This window comes from Mya arenaria, chromosome 4 (genome assembly GCF_026914265.1).
Source record: "Mya arenaria isolate MELC-2E11 chromosome 4, ASM2691426v1".
Classification (NCBI taxonomy): Eukaryota; Metazoa; Mollusca; class Bivalvia; order Myida; family Myidae; genus Mya; species Mya arenaria.
Window position 1 is genome coordinate 29,707,801 of NC_069125.1, and position 22,631 is coordinate 29,730,431.

Consider the following 22,631-nt stretch of genomic DNA (forward strand, 5'->3'; position numbering starts at 1 on the left):
CAGTAATGACCCCAGGGGCATAATTTAAACAAACATTCACAAGCAATTGTGACTTTACATGTAAACTTGGCTAAAAATAGACTTCGCTCATGTAGACTTGGCTAAAAATAGACTTAGCTCAAAATGGCATTTTTTATACTTTCAAGACCCATAATCCAGGCATGCATGGGCAGATGTGGCTGGTTTTCAAAAGGAACCGAGTTCTAATGGATATCTAAATACTGTACAAGTTTCATCGAGATACAATCAAAACTGAAGACTGTATCATGTTCACAAGCAATTGTTTACAGACGAACTGATTTTTTAATACTTTCAAGGCCCATAATCTAGGCATGCATGGGCGGATCTGGCTGGTTTTCGAAAGGAACCGAGCTCTAATGGATATCTAGATACTGTACAAGTTTCATCGAGATACAATCAAAACTGAAGACTGTATCGTGTTCACAAGCTAGTGCTTACACAATAGCATTTTTTATACTATCAAGGGCCATAATCTAGGCATGCATGGGCGGATCTGGCTGGTTTTCGAAAGGAACCGAGCTCTAATGGATATCTAGATACTGTACAAGTTTCATCGAGATACAATCAAAACTGAAGACTGTATCGTGTTCACAAGCAATTTTTTACAGACGCACGGATGCACATACTACGTACACATTACCTTCGCATAAGCTCTTCTGGCCTTTGGCCAGTAGAGCTAAAAATAAAAAAAGTTTCCAAAACGTCAAATTTGTGAAAGTGCAGCTTTAAGTTTTCAATACTGAATTCTGATATGTCTTATTCCATAAGTGATTTAAAGTATATAACTGATAAATATTAAGAAAATGTTAAAATGTTCTTGGGGGAGTATCCACAAACAACAAGCCAAAAGGTTCAGCCCCTAAGTTAACATCAAAACCTGGAGCAATCCCTGCGAAGTGCACAGTAAACAGTTAGCCACACTCATCCATCCCCCCCCCCCCCCAAGTCATCCAACTTGCGTACCCGGTAAATAAAACACAAACTTTAACAGGAGTGAAGACTTGCCTGCATATGCACGTTGTGAAAACCTGTCAGGTTTTTCAAGTTAAACCAGTTCACAATTTTCGCACAATGCCTACGGCCATGACAACTACACCAACATCACCCAAAGGCTATGACAATATTTAAGTCTGATTTCTTTCTACAAAATATGAACTAACAAACAAGACTATAAGAGAGCATATAAAAACAATTCAATATAACTTGCTTTGGTATTTATTTTATTTTCACATTTGTTTATATTTTATTATTATACTTCTCATGAACAAGAATATAAACGAAAATCAACATGGTATATTCTGGTTAAATAAATTTTAAAATAAGCCATGGAATTTCAACAAAAAGGATTTCACAAAGAAGGCGAAGGAGAGAGAGAGAGATATTTTTAATGAAAAACAAAATATAGATAATAAAATAAACTTTAAATGCTACATATTTCATGTGAGATTTTTTTTCAGAAAACTGGCATGTAAATCCAAGGCCGTATAATCACTGATAAACAAGAACTTTAATTCCGCAAATCGGATGTGTTGCCTGTCTGGAGCGACCATCATTTTCCAAGTAAAGGTTACCATAACCTTGACCTACTGACCTAAAACAAAAAAGGGGCATATTCTGACAATGACTAATGTCCATACCAAGTTTGAGGACTCTACAACAAGTCATACCAAAGTTTGTGATCAGAAATGAAAGTATGAAACTGACAATGCAATATCTGATGACAACGAAGAAATTTGCCACTTGTCTGCAATGATTTGCAGGTGACCCTAAAAAAAAGAAATACTTAATAATTCATACGAAAGGAAACTTTGAAAAAAAAAACGAATTTTCCCCCAAAAAATGAAGAAAAGCTAAATATTTTTAACAGCATTTGCATTGTTTATGTATCAATAATTCTAAACACTAAATTCAACCCTCTCCCATTTCCATCAATAAAACTATCCTACAGTATACGTGTATATGTAACAAAGTACCCTTCTACCTATTAAAGTATATGTCATGAGCGCTATTGTCATTAACTTAAGCTTTTGTTAACTCAAAACTACCTGTATTTTGGTTTCCCGAACGTAGTAATGGAATTCCATGAAAAGCACACATTAATATAGTTATCGTTCCCAAGTATAAAGATGGAATGAGCAAAAACACATGTTAAGATAGTCATGTACATGTAGCATATAAACAAAACAAGAGTGCTGTGGAGTGAACACCAATGCTCATCTGTCTTTGTTTTTAGGTCCAACAAGGGGCATAACTCAACAATTTTTAAAGCCAGAGTAATGTAACTTCCTAAACATGTGCATATTGTTTATGGCAGCATATGCATACAAAGTTTTATGTTAATATCTTTAGCATTTTTTTGAGTTATTATTATGTCCAAGGTTAAAGATTTTGCCGCTGACACCACCAACAACGCTGACACCATCAACAACGCTGACACCATCAACAACGCCAAGGCGATGACAATACCTAGAGTTTTTCTTTAATAACAGACAAGTTAAAAATGTCTAAGAAGTAAGTTGGTGCTCAAATAGACTGTAAAAACTATTGTATGCCGATTCATACATTTCAGAGTAAACTTCAAATATTCAATGAAACAAAATTATCTCAAGGTATCTTATAATTCAATTCCTTTACTATTTCTAAAACTAAAATGGGAAATATATCTGTCACCCCATCTAAGCGCAGCTATATATGTATGACTAGGTCAAATGCAGCATATTTTGTTTAAATATATATATTCATTTATTACACAAATAAATAAGACAACAAAAAAATCACAAAACTTAACCCACAACCTTAGAATTAATTTCCAATAAATTCTTAACAAAACAAAACGGATTATAACAGCATGCATATTTTTTGGCCTTTTTTCTTAGTTAACTTGGAATTAAAACAAAATCTCAAAGGATTGAGTAACAAATGAATGTACAAAAACAACATAGAAAATCATATGTAAAACAAAGTATTGCACATAATTGAGGATTAATAAATATTATCGGGATTTCATGACACAATAGATTAAAGTAACCAAGGACAGCTTGAGGGAGACAGCGAATAAGTTCTTCTAGCCTCAATATATATTGGCCCGATTTTTCAGAACTTTGCTTAAGTTAACAACGTAATTAACAACATCATTGAGATGAAATATTTTATTACATACTCATATATTTAAATAAGACACATACACTAGAACAGATGTCTCAAACCTCGATAGAAATACTGCAGATCTCAAATGCGTCCATTTTAATTCCAAATAATAAAGATTTGAAAGTTAACAATGGTGACGTTAACAACGTTGTTAACTTTAACAAAGATCTGAACAATCCGCCCAATGACACTAAGAATCTTATCACTCCCCCTCCCCCACCCTTAAAATATATAACAAGGAACTGGAATGTTGTCATAGTGGACCCTTTTTATCAACAAGCATGTAACAAAATATTGCAAGATTAGGAATTTCAGTAAAATGTGAAATTAGAGTCACAAATCAAATTGGAAATTTTTACACGTGAAATAAAACAAACTCCTTCAAGCTCACTAACAAATTTCATAGTTTTGAAATAGTTATTATTGTTGTAAATACACAGTAGTCTTAATTCCAAAAGGCGATTGAACGATATGTGTGGTGATAACTTAACCTAATTAATATCTAGAACACAACCTCTATTGCCACATAAAAATGTAAGTATAATTACAGAGTTTTGCAAAAAAACAACAGCCAACGTCCATGTAAGATATGTTGATAGTGAAATCAATAAAAAGAGACATTTAACAGAGCTGAAACGGCAGCTAAAAATCAACAATGAGAAATAACAGGAATAAAACATTAGGAATAGTTAACACAATAACTTACCATACCATAATACCGGTAATACTTCATATATTGCCAAGATCCATGCTTCTCATAAATAAGCCATAGAGATTTGTTCAAATAGATTATAGATACATTGTATTTCAATGCAAACTGAAATTCTAGATTTTGAAAGATATATATATAACATATATCTATATAAGAAAGCTTGTGAGTGTTTTATTAATTTTGTAACTGATTATGTAAGCTTAAGTTTAATGCTCATTGGTTTCACCAAATTCAAAATTTTAAGAGTTCATACTGCATCTTTGATGTGATGAAAAAGTATTTGACAGATTTTAAGCATGTTTGATGACGTTCAAGAGAATCTTTGATGGAGTTCGGAAAGCGTCTTTGATAAAGTTCAGAAAGCGTCCTTGATGGAGTTTGTAAAGCGTCTTTGATGGAGTTCAGAAAGGGTCTTTGATGAAATTTGGAAAGCATCTTAAATAAAGTTCGGAAAGTGTCCATGATGGAGTTTGTAAAGCGTCTTTGATGGAGTTCAGAAAGCGTCTTTGACAGAGTTCTTAAAGCGTCTTTGATGCACAGCATTGGAGTTCAGAAAGCGTCTTTGATGTTGCTGAAGGGTCGTATGGCCAAGTCAACAGGCAGATTGAACTTGTACTGAGATAGTTTGTCCAGCGACTTGATTGCATCATCAAAACCTGCAGGAAAGTGAAAAACAAAGCTGATTTAATGTGCTAGATATAACCTTTCATCAATTATACAAACATGTACAAGGTTGGTTTTGAGACGGGTCGACTTTGTTATAACAAAGGCTCAAATAAAATGGGGTTTAACACTAAATGATATACATCATTTTGTTTCCTGTTTTAAAGCTGCACTCTCACAGATTAACCGTTTGGACAAATATTTTATTTTTTTGTCTTGGAATGAGACAATTTTTGCATAAATGTCTTGAAACAAGTGACATAAGACTGCTGATGAAAAATTAGACCTCAGTTTTTCATATTATCATTCAAAAATTGATCTTTTATGGCTAAAAGCATTACTATCACTTTAAGAAAAACGAGTTATTCGGCAGTTTTCTAAACAATTGAGATCTGTTCTATTGTGAGTTATTCTATATGACTGAATTGGAAGCACTGATGACAAAATCAGCTTATTCAGAGACAAAAAATAAAATACAAATCAAAACTGTCCATCTGTGAGAGTGCAGCTTTTCAGAGTTTTGAACACAAAAACAGCTCATTTAATTTATACTAAGGGCTTTTCCATCTTAAAATTTAACCCACCCCAGACAACCAATGTTAAGAAATTTTATAGAGGTAAGTTCCTGTTGTTGTTTTGGCTATAAAATGAGTAGATGGGGGAAGGTCCAATTTGAAAGTGCCTTCCTGGGTGTGGTATGTTTAAATGGAATAGCTATAAGCTTGTGAAGTTTATAAATGAATCTCAAGTCCATTTTCTCGGCAAAAACCCACTGCCACAGGCAATTTGAAAGATCATGAGAAAGTACCCATTTAGAGATTTGAAGAAATGCCCTCTTTGGTGAGAGGATGACTACAATATCACTAGACCAGCTAATCATACTACTATAATTGAACTATTATTGAACTATTCATAGTACATGTAGATAATAAAAATCCGCACTTATGTCTACTTTTAATGGAAGAATAGAAGACTCAGTTCATTCCATGTCAGTCCAGATATTAAAACAATAGTTTTGTTAAGGTCCAAGAAGAAATGTCTAAGGTAGAGAACTGAAATGAAAATGTGACGCTGCGTATGCAGACAATGACAAGGCAGGACCACATTATCCCTTTGTATCTACCATGTTATATGGAAAAAGAAATCAACGCATGTTAAAATCCAGTGGCAAACAATTTTTACCTGTCCTTGCCACATAGCTCCAATCCTGATAGTAGTTGTCGACTAGTGTCTGTGTACGGAAGATCAACTTCATCCACTGGGGGAGTTTGCCCTCACTGGAAATGTTAAAATAACCATGATAATATTCCTTTAAGAACATTATAAATTGAAAACCAAACAAAAAACATAATCGATTACATGCAATACTGATGGAGACCAATTCGATACTTTTTGAATTTCACAATCCAAACTGAACAATATACAGTAGAACAAATAGAATAGTGTAGGTATACAATATGACAATATCTAGAAAACAAGAGGCACATCAGTGCCTGTGCTCCACTGGCCAAAAGGTTCAAGCAAAGACCACCTAACGAACATTTTCGTCAAGTTTCATAGAAATACAATCATCAATTTTTGAGGAGAAGTTATTTAAAAAAAATTTTTACTTTAATAGCTCTGGCTGCCATGTTGTGCAGTGGACCGAAATGATTTGGGCAATTTGAGTAAAGGAGCACCAAACAAACATTTCTGTCAAGTTTTATCGAAAAAAGGTCATCGGTTTCGACGACAAGTCGTATAAAGTTTTTTTTATTTTTTAGCTCTGGCAGCCATGGTGTGCAGTGGACTGGAACCATTTAACAAATTTTGGTTAATGACCACCCAAGGAACATTTCTGTCAAGTTTCATCAAAATCTGATCATCGGTTAACATTTAATCTGAATAGATTATGAAGCAAATATCTAACCTGAACAAGAACTGACGAGATAGAATCGACTTGGTGTTTCACTTACACTTTTCGGCCATTTAAGTTACTAAAAATAGCTGTTTCATAAACTTTCAGAATGTCACTTAAACGAAAATTAATGTTCAGTCTATATATACTTTCCTATGTATAAATGTAAGGTTTTTAAATTGATCTTTTTGTGAGAACTTTATGCTTATATGTTTACTCATAAATTATTATTGTTTAAAAATTATTTAAAGATGCTATACGTGAAAAATTAAGACATTATTTTTTTTTCTATTAAAGGGAGGTAATTCAGTAGTAAAATGTAATCAAAGCTATTAAAGCATGGCATTTCTTTTCTAACCATGTTGATATTATTACAGTCTATTCAAGCAAGATGCCTTTTGTTTTTACATAGTACCCATAGGTTCTGAAAAACAAGGAGCACTATTCCCAACAGAAGGATGTCACTCCCTATCACTGCATGAGCATCATAATAAAGAAATGTTTACTCAAACTGCAAGCTGCTCAATTGAAATAGGTATTTACCTCAAGCATACAGTTTTATAATGTGGCAAAATAGTCGGACTACTAGATTGTCATTCGGACTAGTAAAATATGCCATTATGCTAGTCCAACTGGCTAGTAGGTTAAAATGTTTTTCGTGAAGACTGCGGACGAGAAGTCCTTAAAGGTTTTTCTATTTTTAACTCTCGCAGCCATGTTGTTCAGCGGACCGGAACCATTTGGGCAATTTTGGTTAAAGGGCATCCCGATGAACATTTATGTAAAGTTTCATCAAAATCTGATAATCGGTTTCTGAGAAGATGTAGTTTAACGTTTTTTTCTATTCTTAGCTCTGGTGCCCATGTTGTGCAGCAGACCAGAACTGTTTGGGCTATTTTGGTTAAGGACTACCCAAGTAACATTTCTGTCAAGTTTCATTGCAATACGATCATCGGTTTCTGAGGAGAAGTCGTTTAAAGGTTTTTCTATTTTTACCTCTGGGGGCCATCTTGTGCAGTGGACCGAAACCATTGAAGCAAATTTGATAAAGGACCATCCAAGGAACATTTCTGTTAAGTTTCATCAAAATCTGATCATCGGTTTCTGAGAAGATGTTCTTTAAAGGTTTTTCTATTTGTTTTGCCCTGGCAACCATGTTGTGCAGCGGACCGGAACCATTTGAGCAATTTTGGTTAAGGACCACCCAAGGAACAATTCTGTCAAGTTTCATCAAAATCTGCCTATCCGTTTCAGAGGAGATGTCGTTTAAAGATTTTGCTATTTTTAGCTGTGGCGGCCATATTGTGCAATGGACCAGAACCATTTGAGCAATTTTAATAAAGGACCACCCAAGGAACATTACTGTCAAGTTTCATCAAAATCTGCCGAACCGTTTCAGAGGAGATGTCGTTTAAAGATTTTGCTATTTTTAGCTCTGGCGGCCATATTGTGCAATGGACCGGAACCATTTGAGCAATTTTGGTAAAGGACCACCAAAGGAACATTCCTGTGAAGTTTTGTCAAAATCCGCTTATCAGTTTCAGAGGAGATGTCGTTTAAAGTAAAAGTTTACGCACGCACGCACGCAAGCACGCACGCACTCACGACGGACAATCTGTGACGACATAAGCTCCATGGCCTTCGGCCAGTGGAGCTAAAAATGGATAAGATACAAATCTTAATACAGTACTATTCATGGGAATTTGAGAACATGATTATATCAGCCTTAAAACTTACTTGAGTGCAAGGCAGATAAACGCCTTGAAGTGTGAATCCTCAGACCGCTTCAGGTGAGTATGGGTAGTGAGGACTGTATTTATAGCCCCAAGCAGCGTCTGCTTGGATGTGATAGCCTTGCCACCCACAATCTCCAGGTGGAACGACTGAGACAGCTTCCGGGCTGGTGACTGATTATACTCCTGCCCATGCTGTCAAAGAAAGACTTAATAATGGACTCAAAGGGTGAACTAGAATTCCCTTATATTTAAACCCCAAACTTGACTATTTAGATGGTGCTGGGGCAGGTCTTTATGGTATTTTTAACATGCTTCACATCTAAGAGCCCCTTTTTAAAATAGTGAAATAACCAAGAAGTATTTTGCTTAAAAACTTTTTATATAGCTTCTTTGCAACATTTCAAATGAAATGGCAGAGACAATTTCATGAAAAAATGCAATTAATGTACTTTGTGAAAAAAATATCTGTTAACTGTCAAAGATTTGAAAAATCTGGGGAGGAGTTTATGGGGTCATGAACTGTTGATTGTAAACAAATACACGTGGCAGTGTTTACTTTCCTGTATTGGATTGAAAGATTGTACAATGCATAACATAGTGAGTAATTTTTATTGTCTGCTCTGGTGCTTGTTTACTTCAGCTATTTTTAGCACATGTACAGCATCGCACTGCATGAGTGATAGTTTATTTATCTGATAAACAAGCCTACTAATTTCTTCCAACCAGGGCAGGGATTTTTGCGGCTTTAACATATGAAAATGATTTCAAGGTCTGGTGCACAGGTGACTAACCATACCTTCATCTCATAGTATTTGAGGAGTAGATCCCAGGCGTGCATCTCTCGTGTTATAGCGGCTGATCGGGAAGGCAAACAGCCCCACGGCACAAGAGTTCTGTTTTGGCTCATCTGTAATACATGGCACTTACAATAGGACTAAGATTGTTCACAGGTTAGTTTCTACAAGAACAGAATTGATGAAATTGAGATGATTATACTCTACAGGAGTTTCTATCAGAAGCTGAATGTATAAACAGTCGGTCTCTGTTGGCTTGAATTCGCTTGACTCAATTTCTTGTTGGCTCGAATTTGATGAAAGGACCGATTTTGTTCTATTAAATGTTAGAATTACACCTTTACTTGAATTTTCCAAGGCTCGAGGTATTTTCGCCAGTCCCTGGGAGTTTGAGCCAACAGAGTTTGACTGCATTCAAATTAATAGACACTCGCAATTGCCTGAACACATGTTGACAATGGCATTTTTCGAATGTATTGAGTTCTAAATGTTGCAAAATAGGTCAAAAAAGGCAAGTCTCCATTCCTGTTTAGATACAAAAACTATTAAATAACACCACTGATTTTCACTAAATATCACTTGTAAATCTTAATCAACAGATAACATATTTGGGCCTATTGATCAGAACTTTGAAGTAAACAATGTGATTACTGTCATCAATTTTAACTTTCAAACCTTAACTACTCTATTATATGCAGTATTTCTATCAAGATTTGAGACAAATGTTTTGGTGTATTTCTTTTATTTAAATAAATAACCAGTCAATAAAATATTTCACCCTTAAAAGGTAACAACATTTTGTAAATAAAATTCCTGTTTCATACCTCTACAAGCCCATGCTGAAAAAGATCCCTTATGGCCATGGCCAGATCCTTTCTCACTGTCTGTGTCAGCAGGGGACTGCTCATCTCCTGGCTCTGAGAAATATAAAAGAAACTTCAGTACCGGTATGCTTGTTTGGTTTTAAATAATGATTACATTATTGAAGTAAGACATTTGTTGTTACCAAATTTCTGAAGACTTGTCTTAAGTGTAAGCAAACCAATTGATGACAACATTTGAAAGTGATTAGTCGAACCACCTACCACAATAGCTTACCCCGAGCACGTTGTGCCCTGGGGCCGTATTCAATAAGCATCTTAGTGAATATTTTCAACTCAGTCGTAATTTCGTAATTTTTTACATTGATTTTTTTAAATACCCGCTACTTTTCATCAGATTTATTTATATGCATATATTGTTTAGACCATATTCTTGCTCATTTTCATATTTTTGGTGTACAAACATTGTTCGTTTTCTTAAAATTCAAATTAGAAAAAAGGCAATTTTTCACTAAGTTGAAAATTGTTACTAAGATGCTTATTGAATACGGCCCCAGATGAGCTAAAATTGACACCACACAACTCTTGAAATAATCAAACTTTCAGCTGTTTGACCTATTTCAAAGAAAAATAATTTCTTTTTAACACTAGAGCAGCGTATTGTATTGTCTTATGTCAAAACCTGACAACCAGTCACGCAATATTTTGCCACAAATGCAGATTAAGATAACTTGTAAACATTGTTGACTAGATCCCATTCCTGGAGCAGGAAGGTTTGTCAGAACCCATGTGGTTGGAGATATTTGTGTTCATGGTATAAAAACCAATGTGCTTGAGGATATATGTGTTCATGGTTTAAAACTGTTATGTGTTTGTAGATACATGTGTTCATGGTACAAAAACATCTACATCACTTGTCTACGGCAAACTACTGTACAGATAGTAGATCCCTGTTATATTATCAGTAACCAAAATGATACTCTCACCTCCTCAGATTCACTGTTGTAGTCCCCACTTTCGTCATCCTGAGTGGGTTGGTAGCGGGCCGCTGTCGACACCTTGTCTACAGCCAGTTCAAGACGGGCTCGTAGATCACTGTAACATTAGGATTTTGACATTTCATGGTATAGAAAGTTTGCTAAAAAATAAGAAAGAAAAATGTTCAAACCTTAACTGCCTAACAATGAGGTTCTACTTAGAGAAACATCATGGAGTTTAAAATGTAATGTGTCAAAAGTTCTACGCAATTAAATACAGTATTAGATGAAAAACAGATAAACAATACAAATGATACATATATTTTGGGAGCTGGAAAACAATATATTAAATTCTTCCAAAATTAAAGCTGTTAACAGTTATATAAGCTTCATTCCTAGCAGGTGATGGAAATAAGCACAAGCCCAAAAGCCCAGCAATGGTAAAATGCTTGTATTGTTACAATAACAATTCTGGATTTAATGTAGCGGGTTATGTTAGAATTGAAACTATGATTTCAATAACTGCCTACCCCCAGTGATTTCCTTTCGTCGTTTTCTTCATAGCATTCCTCTGAAAGTCTCGACTGCCACAACCAAGCTGATTGATCAGAAACACTTGCATCATGTGTAACGTTTTCTTCAACATCTCTGCATGCCTGTGGCTATCCTGTGAACAAAACCAGTTCTATTTGTAATGAATCTATAAACATAGTTATTGGCGTTCCACTGACATAACCCAGCTGAGGGATCAGAAACATTTCAATCATGGATAACGACTACTTCAACAACTCTGTTAGGCTATGGTAATCCTTAGAACAATAATCAAGGTCTTAAAGCTGCAGTGTCACAGATTGACCGTTTTGACAACTTTTTACTTTTTGGTCTTGGAATGAGCCAAATTTTGCTTTAATGTCTGAAAACCCGTGAAATAAGACCGCTGATAAATGATCAGATCGCATTTTTTAATATTAACGCTCGAAATATAGATGTTTTATGGCTAAAAGCATTTCTCAGTCTAAAGCACCAATACAAAGGATACAACTTGACTGGGTTTAAATCAGTACCAAGTACACCATTTCTATAATGCAAAACGCCAGACAGAAGCTACTAGTTCCTTATTTTAACTTCTTTCAATATGACAAGGCCAGGGTTTGAACCTTCTGCACCCAAACACTCGATCAATAGGATCATGGGCAATTACTTTTATGATATTTTATTACCCAGGTCGTATAGAATTTGAGTTATATCCATAAACAATATTTAACAAGCATTTTATTGAGTTATGGGAAAAGTTTAATATTTTGCACGCAGACGACAATGCCGACACTAAATCTGTGACTATTCCTCAACCTTTTTCCTTCAAAAAGAAAGTGACAAGATATAAGTCTATCCAATTGTTGCTGCCATGGACATAAGGCTATGGACATGACCTATACTGTTTCTTCACAAAACCTACAAGTTCATTTCCAAATATCATACCTTTGTAATACTGGGGTCTTTCCTGTCTTTGCTCACTGTTTGTTCGTCAAATGTGAACTGAAATATATATATATATACATATGAACGGTACAATGTAAATTTTTATTTTTTTACTGTTCTACGAGTACAATTTACATCTGATATGAGCTAACAGGAGTTGTCGATGGGAAATGATTTTTTTCCAGGTTGATACGATATTGAAATATGACAGGTGTATTAACTCATAATACAGGTTATGCACTGAGCCAGCTTTGACCGATGACGTCAGCGAGCTCGCGTTCCGATATCACGAGAGTAAAGCGCGCATGAGCAGTAACCGCACATCTGTCAAAATGGGTTCCAGGGAAGACAACAGATAGCTCCTCTAATGATGAAAGATATGCTACTTACGGCATTGTGAACAACACACACGTTTTATTTTCCAAACCAAATATAGGGTTAAGTTAATATCCCAAGTGAGTTCTTAACACTGGTAAATATCTTTATCAAATATCAAACTTACTTCCGGATCAGATTCTCACTTAAAGCATTTTTCCATATTTCCTACCTTGTTGGATTTGGCATGTACTGGACAGGTACACCTGTTTTTCCCAAGAGGTCCAGGACTAGTCGCCTCCCCTACAAAACCAAGCAAAATAAGATTTATTTTAGCTCTATAATGAAGACAGCTTATCTTTGATATGATTCTCTCTAGTCTGTTTCCGGGGTAGATATCAGTACTACTGATGACATTGCAGATGTCATGAGAAAGTACCCCTGGTGGGGGTCGAAACATCAACCTCTTGTTTGGTATTTGTTGTGTACGATTAACAATAAGTCATTGACTATATAAAATACCAGTACATTTGTTACATGAAAAAGCAGATACCAGTGAGTGGTTATGTTTATATGCCATTAAATGGTTAAGTTGTCATATAAACAGCCTAATGATCAAGGTTTAAGTTTTTGCTAGCTACATTTACTTTCACATTTTTAACATTTATATGATATAATAAATATGACCCCCCAAAAATAAAAACATTCTCTGACACTATAAAAAAATCTTTCATACTGTTATAATCCTATATATTAGCATACCTTGCAGAAAGTCGATAAAGCGTTCAAGATCTGTGACCTGAGTCTTCAGTTGATTAACCAGTTTTTCCTTCACTTTTGCTGGATTCACGATCTGCAGACACAGATAAGCTCATATGAAAATCAAGCATGCACCAAGCTTCAGAATCTTACTTCATACAGCCAAAGTAGATTTTTGCGACATAGGAAATAGTTTATCGCGACTATCGTGAAAAAAAGTTAAATACAACTTCTTTAAAAGGGGTCAAAACTTATTAATCATACATGTATATTGAACTGTTTTGCATACACATGTATTTTTGTCTTAAAACTGAGAATTCTTTAATGTCAAAATCTCTACAATATGATCAATACTGTGAAATAAATAAGGAATATTGATCAATACTGTGAAATAAATAAGGAATATTGATCAATACTGTGAAATAAATAAGGAATATTGATCAATACTGTGAAATAAATAAGGAATATTGATCAATACTATGAAGTTAATCAAAGAATTTTGATCATTACTACAAAACAAATAAATGAATATCAGTACTTTTATCTTTAAACCTCCATTTAGTTGGAGGAAAGAGTAACTTTAAATTTATGACTCTTTTTTAATAATATTAAAACTATTGAAATAATACAACATTTTAAGGTAATTTTCACAAAAGGGGTGTAAACAATTCCCCATTTTTTGAAAAAAAGCAACAAGATTCGGTGTAGTAAACAAGTGAGTGTTAGTGTTACCTGTCCGACAGCATGGTCCACCACCTGCCTTAGCTCTTCCGTGCTGAAACACCACCACACAACACATGCACTGTTAGTGTAATCACACACCCACACATTCAAGGTGTGCTGGTTAGTAACATATTCAAATCACGTACTTTATATCATAAATGACATCGTCATCATGAAGTAACGTCCATATATATTTTTATATATAACTACGTGTAATAACTATAAAAAAGTGTGACGTTACGTCATTAATAAATAGCATTGAAATTGGCTATATAGGGACGTTTTATGTATTTAACGCTGTAAATTGGCACTTAAGTAAATATATTCTCATTTGGTTAGCTTATTGCCTGATTGACAAATGCAGCCAGTTGTATTAAACTGGTTAATTCTTTTGTGAGGCTAAAGTGTGTATTGATTGGTCAGTATATATCTTATAATTACTACAAGTGGACAAGTTATTCAGGTTTTATATAATTAGCTGCAGGGGACTGCGCAATTTAAAACACAGCAAAAATGTAAAAGGTATATCACATCATTAACAGCATCAGGTTATTATTCACTGTCAAAGAAAATATGTAGCAAGGTGATATTCTGAGGCATAATTATGGCTGGAATTTATGCCATTCAGGATGCTACATGTAAGTAATCACACAATTGAGGTTGTTTTCAAGCACAATCGGACCATCTTATCAATATAATACAACAAAATATTGTAAGATAAAGAACTTGAATATTATCTGAGTTTCACTGACCAAATTAAGTGTTGCTTGCAAAAACAAATAAACTTTACCTAAACTAGCAAATAATGGTCTTAGTTTAAAAAAAAAAAAAAAAAATTAATCACAAGTATTGATTTGAAAAAAACGATCATACAATACATGCATTGATGAAATGGCTCCACAGTGTATTAGTTTCAAATGTGCAAACTATTCTATGATGCAGTATGTTTATTATTAAAATCATCATAATGAATACAAATACAGACTAATTGATGAACAGATATTTTCTTATTATGTGCCTATTTGTACTTCTACTTTCATAGCCATTTAAAATTCATGCAATAAGATTTTATAAAGCATCTTATTATTCTTCATTTCAAAAACCAAACTAAAAGCAGCAATCATTTCCACAAATTCAAATTGTCAGTAATCCCTATCACACACAACCCAGTGCATTCTAAGGCCAAAAAAGTGTTTTTGTTTGTTTCCAATTTAATTGCCCACAACACCCGCCCCCCTCCCCATTTTTTCATTTTTTAGAATCGGTAGGGAGGTTAAGTCGAGATTATTATGTTTAGGGGTCTGAATAACATTGTCAGAGTTAAATTTGGCGCCATTTGGTTTGGAGTAATGTTACCAAGAGCACACTATAGAAACATAACATTTACGCATCTTTCCATCGCAAGAATCTACTAAAAGATGTATCCCAAAGAATATAAAACAGTCCAGTAAAATGTCTGATGGCAATGAATAAATAGGGTAGGCAGGGAAAATGGAAACAAACATTTTTTTGTTACACCTAATAAACCTCAATACTTCCCCAAAGCAACTCTACGCGTCCTTACCTCAGACTATCTAGTTTGTCAATACGGAGGTCTAGTGTGTTCCGGAGTTGATCTAAGACCACCTTTTGTTTCTCCATCTGACGACTGGTCGGCAATTCCTCAATATCTCCAGTCTGATAAACGAAGACATTTGACAAGTTTATAACTGAATATCAAACAATCTGGCTAGCTGACATAGCTTGTTAATACATAGGTCAGGTGTATTCCATAGCTGATCAAATACTACTTTTTGTTCCTTGATCAGATACCTATTGTCAGCTCCATAATATCTCTAGTCCGTAAAATGGAGACATATGGTCCATTGTAGGTTAATCAATTATTTAACCCATCAGATATATTAAATTGTGCGTTAACCAACTGGTATTATCAAGAATCTGGAATATCTAGCTTTTCAATATGGAAGTCCAGTGTGGAGCAGATATAGGACCACTTTTTTTGCTTCTTTATATGACAACTGGCTAGCAGATCTCCTATGGTTTGTCAAATGCACTCACCAGTACGGCAAGTGGAAAAAAATAATTAGGTGATCACCAGTTTGTGATACATAAAAAAATCAGAACTAGATTTCAATTTTTAATTGACCTCGGAGTCTAAATTTTTATATCATTACCTCAAAACCCAAAAACTCAGGCCTTCTTTCATTTACCTCATAAGCATAAAACTCAGGCCTAATATCATTTACCTAATAACCCAGAGTCTCAGGTCGTATATAATTTACCTCATAACCCAGAGTCTAGGGCCCTATATCCTTTACCACATAACACAGAGTATCAAGCCCCATATCATTTACCTCATAAGCATAAGTCTCAAGGTTCTCCAGCTGAGATTTCAGCTGTGTGATAAGTTCTCTTTGTTTCTCTCTCTGCTCTGTCAACTTCACCTCATGCTCGCGGTCAGACTGAAAAATAACAAATATTGACCTCCAATTGAAGTATTTTGGATGCAAGGGTTAACACAACTTCCATCTATTGATATCTATATTACACTACATTGTATTTTCAGTGTTTGCTTATTTATATTCCATAATTATATGATTGGTTGTTTATTAATTCTAGCAAAGTATAGAAATAACCAAATAATGTAATAACTGAATTTTACTTAACTCTAATGTGTTGTAAACAATAATAATATAACAATACAATAAAAGAATGCATTTAAAAAGAATACACAAATACTCAACGGGGTTATAACTCCTTTCTGAATACACAAAATTAATTTTACAGTCATAGATGCAGAAAAGTATGAGGCAAGTCATGGGATCCAGGTGATGGGATCGATCCTGGGAACCCCTGCTTGCAAGTCAGACACTCAACCAACTGGGATAACTGGCCCAGTTAATTCCTGATACTTAATGACAGTCCAAATTACAATCCTGTCAATACTTATAGCAATGAGTACAATATTCCTGCTTTAGTAAAAGTTTGGTCAACACTTACCATTTCTTCAAGTATCTGAGCATCTTGTGATGTACATCCCCTCACGTCTGGGATCCCCCTGAAGGCAAACTCCTCCAGTTCTTTCAACAGTCGCTGTAACAATACATGCTCATGTTTAGTTCAAATTTAAATAAAGATTTTACCATCATACTCTGCATTCTACATTCCAATAGTTAAGAAACAATGGAACATTTTCTTGGTTGTGTTGTTAATTATTTTATAAACTGTACACATTTTATATACTGTAGGAAGCTTAGAGATATTTCTCCAACTACTATAGATTTTTAAAAGCTACATAGGTATACAATACAAAATCGAACATTTATGAAAGACAATTTAACAGTCCAGGAGCAAAACTGCCATGTATTAAAAGCAGGATCAAATTTAAGCAAAATCATCTAGTACAGTCTTTTTTGTCCCTACCGTTTCCAAACATAAACTTTGTTTGTTTTCGTCTTTTTTTTTATTTAATTATTATTTGGGCCCAAAATCTCAAACTTAATTTTGTATGAGCAACAATCTAAGTTCTTAAATAAGCATTATATGATCATCACTGATTATCATCACTAGTGTATCTACTTTGACAAAAAAAATATCAATAAGATCAGACATTGTTGATTGCATAGTCTCCAACATTTTGACAAAAAAAAATCAACAAAATAAGATATTTTCGATTGGATAGTCTGGAACATTTTGACACTTTCAAATTGTATTTTTAGTTTGTGAAAGCGCTGCATCTATCAACAACTATCACCTCTTTCTGATCATCATCAGAGCTGACAATCTGTTTCAGTCTGAACTGGACCTGGGCAAAGTGTGTGGTAAGGGCAAGGAGAGAGGAGTTTAATTGCTCTTGTTCCTCTTCCAGACGTTCTAGCTCCTCGCGCTCACTGTGACGGCTGGAATTAAATATTTGAACAATAAATTCGGAACATTTTACATTTAAATCATGATACCATTTTAATATAGATATTGCTCCATGATAAATGAAATATAAGTAGTTCTACTCATTCATTCTAGCTATTTTAAAACAACCATGCAACTTCCTTTATGTGATATTAAATAACTGACATCTATGATTTGAACAAAAAAAACTCAGATGGATATCTAAATACTGTACAAGTTTCATCAAGATATAGTCAAAACTGAAGACTGTTCACAAGCAATTGTTTACAGATGCACTGACGCATGCACGGACGCACATACGACGTACGACTGGCTTTTGGCCAGTAGAGCTAAGAATCAAATTTCAAAAGAAATATTAAACTGCAGGTATGCAATATTTTACTTGTGAGCTCAGTGGTCAAAATTAGCACAAGCCCATTCAAAATTGTAATGCCAAGCAGTAGTATGTGAATTCAGGCTTGTTCATCCAAAAGACTAATTTGATGACGTGAGCGTATGCAAGTTTTGACCGTTGAATATTCTAACCTAATTTCTGAGTGCGATGTTGTGGGTTCTATATCCGACACCGCTCCAAGTGGTGCCCAGCGCTCAGTTGGACGGTCTGAGTCATAGTCTGGGTCATCATGACTGTCGTAGTTGTCTTCTGATGTTGTTGCCATGTTAACGATGATCACAACTCTTTAGAAATGAAAAGTTTTAACATTAATTCTCTTATTAACATTAACACAACTAGGCATTGTAAATTCTTTAGTGTAGTAGAAGTATATAATTAAGGATTGAATATAGTAGGGCACACAAGCAAATTACAAAAAACACCCTAGTGCTTCTTGGTAATTTGCTTGCTTACCCTACTGCGTTCATACAGCATAAACGCAAGAAAAATGTGATCAATACTTACATATATATTTTTAAAACATTCATTGTGATTAAAAATTAGCAGTATCTTCTACAATTGAATATTTGTTCTAAACAAAGTGTAACTGACAACATATATTTCAGGGTTCGAATTAAGCACTCGCACACTCACAAAATGCGAGCCAAAATTGAAAAATGCGAGTTGAATTTAAAGACACCCGCAAAAATTTGCAGAAAATATGCATTCCTCGAAATAGATATGATCATAATCGATGATTAATTCCTGCACAATAGATATAAAACTAATTTTAGAAATGCCTACTATCGTTTTCCGATAATCACGCAGAAATTGATGACGTAGATTAACGTTGTGCGCACAGACAGGTACTCGTTATTATGTGGCAGGTACTCGTTACTATGTATTTTTGTAGACTGGTCTTTCGTTTCCATTTTTGGTGGCGGTATTTAGCGATTATCGTATCAAGACACAGTCTGTATAATGATGACAAGCTAAAAGATAAGTTTTTTTTACGCATGTTGATTTTAAAATCGCCGACGACGGATGGCAATGATCAATCAGTTCAAAAAAAGAAGCCAAAATGAAATAATTCGTTCGTTAAAACTGCTACTATGTGGAAGAGGGAGTGGAACATTAAATTGACCCTCGACACAGATGACGAAAGGAACGTTTTGCACAGACCAATACTGGCCTGATCAGACTTCCGTTGTTCGTACTCAGTGCTCCAGCTAGCCCGTTTTTCAATGGCGCAGCGCCCGTGCCCCTTTTCTTACCGCCCTGCCCCCTTTTTGAGTAGTGCCCTTTTCACAAATGCTCTATTAGCCCCAAATATCCCGTTAGTGCCCTTTTTACTATTGAAATCATTATAAAAGATTGACAGCCCTTAATCCGCTGTCATAATTGAGACAAATTACGTAATACTTATGATAATAGTGTTCCCGCTAGGTGTCACCATGCCCCCATTGATTGCTTAAAATATGCCGTACTGTCCTTTCATCTTTCCATGTGCCTTGACCAAGTCCTATGACAGCTAATTGTGTATTTGTGTAGTGAGCTGACGACCTGTGTATTCATAATCGGTCATCTACTAATCCGATAATTAGGAAGAGCCAAATAGGGAAACATCGGCAGGAGGCGTGCCTATTAAATGTCAGCCAATCAGAATATACATTGAGAACTCGTTCAACCAATGATGAAAGTTCGTAAAATGCGACAGAAAATGCGAAGGGATGGTGAAAAATGTTGTGAAGCACAATTAAATCTTTGAAAATAATTGTTTATTGTATTGTACAGACGAGACTTGCCATTTTCAACATTGCTGATTTGAAGCAGACGGCACTGCCGATATGTAAACATAAGAAAGGTGGCGCTAATACAATCAAATACATCACCTTCTCAGTAAATGTTTTGAAAGTTTATTTATAAAATATTCATGATGAAAATTTCTTTGTAATCCACAAAATTATGTTGATGCTTTATTTAGTATTTACTTTTCATGTCCACGATCTTGTCAAAATTCGCCGAAACCGCCATTTTATCAGAACGATTTTCGGAGTTATTTTATCAATGTTCTATGTTTAATAAGTGATTTTTTAAACCAGGGTAGTGATTTTTATTGTCATTTTATTCTAAAACATCAGCATATTAAACATTATTTTACCAAAGACAATTAAATAACAAACAGGGTGAATGTAACATTCATACCCAAACCCGATCGTACCAAACTAAGATTCGTCCCCTACATTTATTTTTTTGTGTGTATCTATTTATTTGATGTTTAACTGTGTTTGTTTTTGTCTTCATCTTACAAACTTTTAAAAGAAATATGTGACATTGCACTAAAGAAGATGCCAAACAAGTACAATCATACTACCACAGACAAAAAGACAAATTTTAATTTTGATATTAAAACACACCCTTCTAAATTTTGAGAAAAAAACAACAACACCATTTTGTATAAGTCTGAAAATCATGGAAAATGATTTAAATTGAGTATAAAAACAAAACAAATTCTAGGGGGAGACCCCCCCCCCCCACAAAAAACAAACACCTTGTGACAGGGGTGGACCCCCCCCAACCACCCCAACCTATACACGACTCATGTAGCTTGCCCTTTTCAAAACTCCACCCTGCCCTTTTAAATCCTGGCTGGAGCACTGGTACTGTCAGTGTTACATATATATATGATGATATCGTTTATTGTACAATTACATGATCATTCATTAAAACAATTACACTATACCTTAAGCCATTATTTTCTATCAAGATATACTTTTTCCTAGCAAACATAAAGGTTTGCCCATAAAAAATGCGAGTGGGTGTCCGATTTTGTGAGTTGAAAATTTAAGCACTCGCAAAAATTTGCGAGTATCAAAAAAAGTTAAATTCGAACCCTGTGTTTGTATAAAAGAAAAGCTGATTTTTGTAACGTTGTACATCATTGGTTAATTGACATCGCGCTAATCCAATCGGAGTGCAATATTGAAGAAAACAACATCTTAACTCCTGAGTGTTATAAAATACAATGTGAATGTATAGTTCTATCTATACAAAGGACTAAGCAATTTAAATATATGTATGTAAATAAACCATTCAACATGTGGATAAATCCATCGTTATTAAACAGAATGGTAAATAAGTGGATTGGACCTGTATAAAACAACCTTGTGAAGATATTAACATCATTAACAGTTCCTTTGACATGGTATTAAAAAGAAGACGTATATTTTCCCAAATAACTACAACATATGTTAGGATTGCTCTTCCTCTAGATCAGGAAAATAAAAAAAATAATCAAAATCTGCCAAAATGAAAGTACACTTACTAAACTACCAAATAGGGGGTTTAAAACATACGCATTCGAATGTTTCTTATCCACTGCTTTGTTTTAAGAGTATTGCCTATTTCAAAAGAAGACCAATAACATATTTCATGAAATATTAAACACCAAACTCCCACGCTGGTCCATCTGCCAGTTGTTGTCAACATCCGGGTTATTTTTCTACCGGTGTCTGCGAAATATTAGATTTGCAGGAACAATAATTAAAGGTTACATTCAACTATTTTATGATTGTAATTGAGGGTGTCAATCCCTCGGCTTCCCCCAGTGGAATCCGGAAACCCGTTTATTTTTGGACCGGAGTCTGAATTAGCACTTCATTTAGGACTAGAGTCTGCAAAACCATTAAGTCAAAATGTTCGAAAAGGCTATGTTTTCACGGTTCTTGTAGTTGTATCGTTTATTTTTTAAAAGTCCAACATGAAAGGGCAAATTGGTTGCAGAGCAAAATTGACTGGTACCCTACGTTACTTTTTGATAAAAAAAATTGTAGAAAAGAGAATAAGGGTACTAGTCTAGTGCAAAACGTCCCGAAGTCATAACGTCCTATGGGGCGAAACGTCCCCAAACACGAGTCAAAACGTTCCTCACATTAAACTAATTAAAAGCAGATTATTAAGACATGTTGTTTATGATTATATTAGTATAAACAAAGAAATCAGTATTTTGTTTTTGATTGACCTTTTGGTCATGGCGTCACATCAGTATTTCATTTCTCAGTTTATGTTATATTCACAGTATTTATCATCAAAGTGTTTGTCTAATATTAACATTAGTTTATAGGGTGTCGATACATATTTCAACCATTAAGACAGTGTTTTGTTTATTTCATGTAAAAAACATTATATTTGTGCGTGACAATGTCATGCGAATTTCCCGTGCATCGCGTGCGTCGTGGTCAGCATGGTCACCTGTTCAATTTGTGTACATTTCTACACATGTGTTTTGTTCATGGCTTATATATACTG

General features: G+C 34.6%; 1 protein-coding gene across 3 annotated transcripts; it reads right to left on the minus strand.

Annotated features, from left to right (window-relative positions):
• Window positions 1–1,220: 1,220 nt before the first annotated feature.
• On the minus strand, window positions 1,221–21,811 carry LOC128231938 (RUN domain-containing protein 1-like). Of its 3 annotated transcripts, none has more exons than XM_052945196.1 (17): window positions 21,680–21,811; window positions 18,476–18,628; window positions 17,799–17,943; window positions 17,045–17,137; window positions 16,399–16,506; window positions 15,609–15,721; window positions 14,054–14,096; window positions 13,325–13,415; window positions 12,795–12,865; window positions 12,248–12,304; window positions 11,299–11,435; window positions 10,778–10,886; window positions 9,795–9,887; window positions 8,973–9,083; window positions 8,178–8,368; window positions 5,726–5,820; window positions 1,221–4,536 (listed from the first exon to the last, which is right to left on the minus strand). In XM_052945196.1, the coding sequence occupies exons 2-17, from the start codon at window positions 18,607–18,609 to the stop codon at window positions 4,430–4,432; spliced, it is 1,698 nt and encodes a 565-aa protein (XP_052801156.1). In that variant the 5' UTR covers window positions 18,610–18,628; window positions 21,680–21,811; the 3' UTR covers window positions 1,221–4,429. The 3 variants fall into 3 exon arrangements, with proteins under 3 accessions (XP_052801156.1, XP_052801154.1, XP_052801155.1); XM_052945194.1 differs by having other exon boundaries at window positions 21,649–21,811; XM_052945195.1 differs by having other exon boundaries at window positions 18,476–18,636; window positions 21,649–21,811.
• Between the last annotated feature and the right edge of the window lie 820 nt (window positions 21,812–22,631).

Excerpts from the sequence above, each read along its gene's own strand:
- LOC128231938 (XM_052945196.1), bottom strand. The coding sequence starts at position 18,609 with ATGGCAACAACATCAGAAGACAACTACGACAGTCATGATGACCCAGAC. Across the intron at positions 14,097-15,608 it reads GACAAACTAGATAGTCTGAG|CACGGAAGAGCTAAGGCAGG; the intron begins GTAAGGACGCGT and ends GTGGTGTTTCAG. Across the intron at positions 13,416-14,053 it reads TGGACCATGCTGTCGGACAG|ATCGTGAATCCAGCAAAAGT; the intron begins GTAACACTAACA and ends CTGTGTCTGCAG.